The sequence below is a fragment of the Ceratina calcarata genome, unplaced genomic scaffold (genome assembly GCF_001652005.2).
Source record: "Ceratina calcarata isolate Rehan_Ccalc_2016 unplaced genomic scaffold, ASM165200v1 scaffold267.2, whole genome shotgun sequence".
Classification (NCBI taxonomy): domain Eukaryota; kingdom Metazoa; phylum Arthropoda; class Insecta; order Hymenoptera; family Apidae; genus Ceratina; species Ceratina calcarata.
In genome coordinates this window covers 64,321-73,111 of record NW_017148873.1, presented here as the reverse complement: position 1 = coordinate 73,111, position 8,791 = coordinate 64,321, and the positions used below count along the sequence as shown (strand labels likewise).

General features: G+C 39.4%; 1 protein-coding gene across 7 annotated transcripts in view; it reads left to right on the top strand.

The window, feature by feature from the left end:
- Fas1 (fasciclin 1 Fas1 domain-containing) overlaps positions 1–8,791 on the top strand; it is a 150,246-nt gene that overhangs the window by 95,732 nt on the left and 45,723 nt on the right. For all 7 annotated transcript variants that reach the window (XM_018021925.2, XM_018021924.2, XM_018021923.2 and 4 more), the window contains exons 4-5: positions 3,086–3,216; positions 4,118–4,214. In XM_018021925.2, coding sequence (XP_017877414.1) covers positions 3,086–3,216; positions 4,118–4,214 — 228 coding nt within the window. The remainder of the gene's footprint in view (positions 1–3,085; positions 3,217–4,117; positions 4,215–8,791) is intronic.

Genomic DNA, 8,791 nt, shown 5'->3' with positions numbered 1-8,791 from the left:
TATTTATACATTCATAACACTCGAGCTTTTATTATGAATTGAAATAAGGAACTCAGATGTTACCAACGAAAAAATCCTTCCATAGTGGTGTGCGTCTAGATACATAAACCTCATGCATATACTCCATGTACATTTTCATATGTTTTGCATATCACGCTTGCATAAACTTTCGCTGTTTAATGACAAGAAACTCTACCGTCATACGCGTTCTTACGCAATTGCTTTCCAGCGGTAGCGGAACATCGCCATGAAAACGTAAACAGCTTTGAGACGCGGCGACACATTTTTATCACGTCTTTAATCTCAGGGCGGCTCTTGCCCGACAAGAAGCATTACTTAAACCGCCCGGCAAGAGAAATAGTAGCGTCCCACCTTGAAAGATGTACTATCTGTCCGTTGTCCCACAAAGTTCCTGAAGAAACGTCGTGTTTCAAGAAGGGGGCACGAACCGCACGTAACAGCCGCCCTTGGAAAATTCATCCGAGTAGGGAGAACACAACCCGTCTTGGCTGAGCCGTTAGCCAGCGAGAAGGATTGTCCGCTCAGTCAGAGCAATCGAATCTAACGAACGCGTGCCTGGATGTGAAATCTATACACATAGGGTGGCTCTTAAATGCTTGACGAAACATTTATTTGAAGATGTGAATATAAGAAATCAAAACTGATAATCAAGTAGATTATATTACGTTTACTCATTTGCTCCAAAATAAGTATTCGAGTTCTATTTGTGATAGGTACTTATTAACTGTTGCTACAAGACAATTGACACTGTATAGTACGAGCTTAGTTATTTTTATTACAAAGAATCACGAATTTAAGCCGATCACCCGTTGTATATGTTACATCGAATCGCATAAGAAATTAAGGATTCGTTCCGGGGCTTCGATCTTCCCTCCCCAATGATTCGTGTCCGGCAAGCAAGATAAATGGACGTCAAAGAAACGCAGGAAGTTCGCTCGTCCCCTTTATCGAGCGAGACGATTCATTCCTCGGAAGCCACTCCGGCATACAAACGCGAATCATTGTTTTTTTTTTTTCTTCTTTCGATACCTATATCTCCGACGTCCTCCCGCAACGGGTCCGTGCATCGGATAAATGGAACACTGGCTGTTTCTATTTTCCTTGTTATCAACCAACCCCTCTGGCCTCCATTTTTTTCTATTGAACGTCGAGGATGCAGCTTTTAGCATGTCTCTCTCTCCCAAGGAACGCACGGACGCGAAGCGGAGCGGTTTATAAACTGGAATCGACAGCTTCTCGTTTTGCTCCCGTGTTCGCGATTTACTGCCCGCGCCACTCTTACTCCCCCGACCGACTCGTGTATGCGTATGTTCGGTTCCCAAAGAATAAATACACAGGAGCAAGGGAAATAAATAATACCCGGAGGAAGAAAATAATAAGCAATTCCCGATGGAGAAGCTTTCGATTGCTCTGAAGGAGAGAATTAAACGATTCTCTTTCCGTGGAAATTCTAATCCCAAATAAATTGTTTACTTTCATGTAACGTGACTGTAATTTATCTGTGTATGAAATTTTACGTGTGACATGAAGTTTCTCTTATATCCGAGGAAAGTGGTGTGATTAAAGTCGCAATTCTTAAATATAGCATGGACTTTTTATGCCAATTTAACCGGCTCGCCATGGGCCAGGGGGAGGAAGGAAAAATAAATAATTAGGAAAAATAGTGAATGGAGACTCGTGTAAATAATATTTCGCACGTGGCAATGCGCTCTATCAATGATTGAGCCCCTCGGTGGAGAGACCAGGGCTTAAAAATAGCTGATGGGACGTTCGAATCGCGGACCCGTTCAATAGTAAATACCAGCCAGTACACCTTTCGCAATGAGCGGCGGTGTGCTGTATCCCTTTGCTACTGCTGTACCTAACGGTATTCGAGTCGACACCCATGAAATAGTTGCGTTCCTTGCCGTAGAATAAATACCTACCCCTAGGTTCCTTCGTGTCCGCTTTTTCCCCGTCTTCACTTTATCTTCTTTCTCCATCGTTTCGTGTCCTCGTTTCCTACACCCGGCACCCACGATGTCGTTTGTCTTAGTATATCTTCGAACCGAATGCCAGGCTTGTATCTTTCGCCTTTCGCGGCTTCGCGAAATTAAGTGTATACTTCCACGTTTAAAAGGCAGTCAGATCATCTACGCGATGCCAATTTATTTCATACGTTATTGGTACTCGACGATTTCTACGTTGCCTTTATTAGATGTATTGGATGGTATATGGGAATTATTAGGTGATGAAGAGAAATCCGAGACGATTTAGTTACACTTTCTTTGAACTATTCTATTTTATTATAACAATCATATAATTTAAACATATAAGTATACATTGTTAAAAATAAACAGTCTGAGCTTTTATCTATTTGACGTTTACCACGCTTTGATAATTGTGTATCAGCTAAGAAGAAACGCGAAACACGTGAAACAGAATCATTTGTTTTAACGAAACGCTATAAAGCATTCTTAATTGAAATGTGTAAATGTGTGTGTGTGTGTATGCAAATGCGTATGCTCTTAGCGACAATGAATTCATTCAAGTGTTAATCGAATTGGTTGGACTTCGGTAAATTTATCTATTGAGTGAATTTCGGAGATACAGCTGGGCGAGCGTAATCCGAGTAAACGGTATGATGTTTCAAAGCTCCATCGAAAAAGTCTCACGCCGATTGACGAGTCACGCGGGAGAATGCGACGGGAATTCAAACACGCGCTAAACCAAAGAATCCGATCGATATAAACTGTGTATTCAGTCGGTACTATACACGACTGATCCTCTCTTATGGACTAATGGAATGAGTTTTTCAAGTGGGATGTACATAGGTATTTCCCACTCTGAATACGATCGCAGAATACTACAAAATTTAACTATTATTCAGCCTCTTATCTTTTTTCCATTCGCAATTGTTTAGCATTACACGCATACACTGACTATTTTAATATAGGAGTAATGTGAAAATAAAGTCGTATAAGATAATTTTCTATTTTAATAAAAGAATTGAGATAGATATAACAAATCTTACCGATGAAGTATATAATAAATATATAAACGTTTTTATTGGAATCTGTTTCAGGTTCTGCATATAATTAATGAGGTGCTGGAGCCAGTACGCTCGAAATCCGCAGAAATGCCAATCTACAATCCGAACGCCTTTGATTTCCTGAATCAAAGCGAGAACCTAGACTTGGGCATTCATCGTGTTCGGTAAGTGTCAATTCACATAATAGTAAAGTTAATGTACAAACGTTTGAAAGAACGTAGACAGATATATTAATGTTGAATACGACGATACCTACTTAATAAGTATGTTTTAAATCTATGCATAATAGCATTAGCAAGAAGCAAAAGTTAAAGTAAATCGATTGTTTGTAGTAAACGAATAAATATGAAGTCTCAGTTGGTGCTCGTTATCTTTACATTATTCTTAAGTTAATAAGCTTATTCCGTTCGGTTGTTCGTTCCCCCTTCTTTGTTGCATCTTATTACTTATCGGATATAGTCTCTCTTTTTCACGACACTTCTCAGTAAAATACACCCGCGCAGCCCGTTCACATTCGGAAGACGAAGGCGGAACCAAGTTTCGTAGTTGTTTCTTAAGTAACTTCGATGCTCACTTTGTCAAGTCTTTATAGATATTTAAAGACACGGTGCCCGTGGAGCTTGCTCATCTGAGTAAAGTAAAACTTGAATGAATTAGCTTCACCCCTACCGAAACTTCTTTAAGTTCCGCTGCATTCCATTTTACCGTTCGCCGTTCAACAACCTTCTCGTTCATTCTTTTTACTAAGTAAAGTATTAACGCCTCTAAAACTCCTTCCAAGAAGACTGCTAATTGTACTTAAAACCTGTCACGTTTGTATTATTCATTTATAAATAGATTCTCTACTCCTCATCACTAAATTTAGTGAAATGTAATATGATAAATCAACTGAAGCAATATCTGACTTAATTAACGTTTCGTAATACAGACTTAGTCTCCTCGTTTTGCACTAATCAGTATAGAAAGATTTTTTATTTTTATTATAATTATTGCCGGGTAAAACGCACTTAATTAGGAGTAGAAGTACCTAAACTCGTTCAATTAACGAGTCCAATTTTCTTGCAGCACTTTCCGGCAGCGGATCGTGAAGGAAAAGAAGGAAGATGTCTTCAGGGCGGACGGACGTTACACCTTTTTCATTCCTGTTGAGGAGGGTTTCCAGGTAAGCTGCTTAGCAACCTTCCCATATCGATCATTCCGAAAGAACCTTAATATCCCCTGTTGCGAATCCCTGAAAAGATTCCGAGGCAATACTAACTCGTTCTGCTCGGGGGTGACAAATTCTGATCGATTAGATTTACCATGAACTGGAAATCCATCGAGATGACTCGGTTGTCGTTTGAAAAATCTCCTTGCTCAATAATCGTTTACAAGTAACAAATGATAAAATCGGTATGAAATATTTTAATGTTCATGCCCGTTTTAATGCAACGGGCTGTTAATCTAACATATTTAACAAGGGCCAAGATTTACATTATCGCGTTTTATTCTGCTATTACTACGTGCGTGATTTATCATCTCGATACACACAGTAATGCATGCAATTTAAAATTATTTGAAAACGATAAGTTCTTTTTCCTATTTATACGTTCGGAGGACTTTTGTTGCGCGATATAGTGCGCCGTAAAAGAGCAGCGAGCGGATTCATGCAGAAAATCACCGACGGTAAACGCGATCAATTAAACTTCGTCCGCGCGTGCTGTTCTTATCCTCGCGAAAATCGGGCGAGGAAATGTAAAACGTTAAACGAGAGCATCGAGAGTACGCGGAATCGGTGGCGCGCCGCAAACGACCCCGTTAAACTGTAATGGGGCGGGAAAGTTAATAACGACGACGGGAGGGTACTAGCCAACGTCGCGACGTGAGGCGACGCAGATACAGATCGGTAATTTGTCGGCTCCGGTTTTTCCTAATTCATCGACTTCAAATCGCGTGCTGGTTCGTTCCTGTGGTAATCAAACTTAGGACGTGAAATCCAGAATCCACTGGTCACCGAACTATTTTCAGTGTCTGCGAATACTGTCGGATGTAACGACCTGGTCGTCGGTCAGAAAAAATCGAGAACGCCGGAAAGATAAACGAATCTGGGTTCGAATTCGTGTCATTTGCAAAAGTTCCATCGAACGGAGTCATCGTTAGTCGTTCCAGAGGAACTCGGCTTTCCGTGTACGTGCTTTTATTGTACGAACTTTTCGTTCCTTAAAATCTTAAACTTCTGAACTCTATAGTCATTGAATTATATCTAAGTAGTTTTATCATTTTTAGTTTAATTGTTTGTAAACTTGACTAAGGCATTTTAATATTTGGAATTTAATAAAGTAAAATGAAATATTCATTTCTTATAATAACGCAAAAAAAATCTGTTAAGGTGTGACATAATGTACGTTATAGTCCTGTTGGAGGAACTTGACTAACACGTTTTAATATGAATATCTGAAATTTAATATAGTTAATTATATAGAAATTAAATATTTATTTCTTGTAGTAACGCAAAAATTCTGATAACACGTGACATAATGTATGTTATAGTCCTACAGAAAGTTATTATTAAAGAAAGTGAAAGATGGAGGATAGGAAGTTAAGCTAGAAAGGTTTCACATTATTATAGGGTATATAAAAATTAAAGGGTAGTCTGGATTTCGATAAAACCGTGGAATAAAATGAGAAGCTATAATTAAACAAGGTTTCCACTAGTTTCCACCTCACGGAAATTCATTGATAATTCTTTCACTGAAATTTATCCAACGACAGTGAAATACGCTTTAATTAGACTGCATTAAGAATTTCATACATTAATTAAAATGTTCCACGAAAAATGATATGATATAATAAAATAAGAGAACTTGTAAAGTACTTACTATTATCTATATAATGAAAAATGATTTAGATTTGCATACATTTATATGCAAAAATCGGAGCCGTGAAAGCGCCATCATCGAAAATAGTGAACAAAAATGTATAATTTACGCAAAAATCAGTGGTTAAAATTAGAATAAACGCATTGTGCATTTTCACAAAATTGAAGTGAATGCGGGAGAGAAAGAAAATGATGGGAATTTTTTGAGTATAGAACGGAAATTACTTATGGAAATCATCTGCGTTTCCCAGAAATTCTCCACCGCGTAACCAAGGTATCGGATACGCATTCGTAGCTTGATTGCCCAATGTATATCCCACGCTCGCGTGTCTATGTGTGTATGCGCGGGTATAAAGGGAAGAGAAGGCGAGACTCGGAATCGAATTTCGACCCTGAAAAGCTTCGTTCCGTTCACACGGTGGGACCGAACCGTATCGAAAAGCACTCGACGCGGTACGTAGTCGTCGTCGGGGCTTTTCCGATCGAACGACGTCGATGCCTCAATGCTGGGGCGTAAGGAGCCCGCGGCTTTCTTCGCTCGAATGTGGGGTCGTCTACGCGACCATTACCGAACAGAGAGCGAGCGGAAAAAGAAGGGTTAAATTAATAACGGGAGAGCTGAACGCCGTCGCTGCGCCTGACCGAATGGGCTTTGTGTTTTCGGAAAACGAATCGTCAGTCTGGGATGCTAGCTTTGGAAAGTTCTTGGGGAAAGCACTCACGCCGTGGTGGTGAGAACGACGTGGAACGATGGGGAAAACGTTTAAGGCTAAGGGCGGGTTCGATGTGATTGGGATGCTGTGGAAAATAATAATGAGAGCGGCGAATGAGGCGAAAGTAGAGCTCTCTTGATAGTGAACGTCTTGCGAATACTCTTCACTGCTGGGTAGAAGGAAAGGAAAATAAAAATCTTTAGGATTTTAAAGCATTCGAATTCAGTAAAAAAACAATTTAAAAATAATACTTTTATTTTATTAAACTTTTAATCTCACAATAAATTCTGTGTTTGAAGACGTACTAATACCACAGTGATACAAAATAAAAGAAAGTATTGCACACTATATTACACAGTTTGAAAAGCTCGCGATAATTAGCTATTAGCCGGTACATTCTATTTCCCTCTGTTTTCGTGGAAACGAGCAGGAAGACGAAATATAAGAGAACAAAGAAATGGATTTCCTCGAGCGACGGTGCGAGCAATTTCCTCCCGCGGTGGTGGATGGGTAAACAGAAAAACAGGAGGAACGAAATCGTTTCGTCGGTAGCTGCGTTACGTGATTACATCTTACATGATATTGTGAATAATTCCTCGGAGCTTCGAGGCACGTACAGTTCTCTGCTTGCATCTGGAATTAACTGAAACAGAAGAATCCGAGGGCAGAAATAAAGCCTGGAACTGGTTGCTGGAAAATACTAGCTCAGGTGAACAACAAGTCAAACGGAAAGAAGAATTCTCTTTCCATAAAATAAGAAAACGGTAGAATATATATAATAATACTGATTTGTAAGACTGTCATAAATTACATTTCACAAAATATTATTTATAATTCAGCACGATATTCTGTATTATAATTATTTCAATAATTTGTAATGAACTTTTTTAATGGTAATCCTCTTCACCGTCGGATTCCATGCTAAAAAAGAAATACGTGAAGAAATACCAGTTAAACATCGAACGTACACAACAAAGTTTTACTCAGACAGAAACAAAATTTACAATCTCCAGCACTTCATCCCGCATTTGACGGTAGATCGCTTCTCAGGCCGTACTCCCTTAATGAGCCGGCTGCAGGCACCCTCGAAATCTCGATCGCGGGAAACGGACGACACGTTTTATCTCTGTCACGAAAGTTGTTGCAACATCGGCCGATGGCATTAATACGACTGGCAGCCAATGGAGGAGTATCGTCGTGCCTTATCACGAATCGAAAATCTATCGTCCATTCCAATCTCTTATCCATTAAGCCGAAATGACTTTTACCCTCTTGCTGGCAAATGACAAGGGACTCGTGTAATCATCTTATGCATTATAACTAGTCCTATTTGATGACTTGGATGTTGCACTATATTTTATCTACTAATGACAATATTAGACATATCGATAAAATAAAGTATTAAAATCTGAGTAACTGATAGTTTTAAAAATTCTTTGAGCCAACATATTCAATTTTATAAATTCATTAAATCACACAGATCCAACAAGTCCAACTATAATTTTCTATCTGCCACATTTCGTGAGCTCTGTTACTTTTTACGAAAACTGTAAACAGTTTTTTTACATCATACACGAATGCGTTTAATCGGCTCGTTGCTCCTGGTTACCCCTTGGATACGCGTGCACCCTCGTCTCGGCGCCGCGTCTTTGACGTCGTTGCCGTTCGCCTCCGCGGTTTTACGCGATTACACCGCATTAGAGGCCGTTTACATGGACCCTGCGAGCCAGGTCCAGTCGGGAATTCCCGCGGGAAAAGCGAAAGCCGGAGTCGGACAAGGGTTGAAGTCCAACCATAAAGTGCAAGTAATTAATGAGATGCAATGTCTTATCGACTGGTTAATTAAATGTTTTCACTGCTTGTCGGAGTTTCCCTCGGTACTTATAATTTAATGATGCTAACAGGCTGCGCTGTCTCGTTCGAGATAGCCTGGATAATCCGGTTTCTTATGAGACTGGCTATGTATCGTTAAATACGTTATTAACTATCTCTCTTATATTATGTACTTATTAGCGTTCTAAATATTATATGAACATCCATTTTGATGAATATTGTACGCTAATATACCGTTCTCGTGATATTATAATGTGCCTGCAAAGAAATTTCCTTTTACTGTTCACTTAGAAATGGCAGATAATGGGAATTGATTTTATACTATACGATAGAATA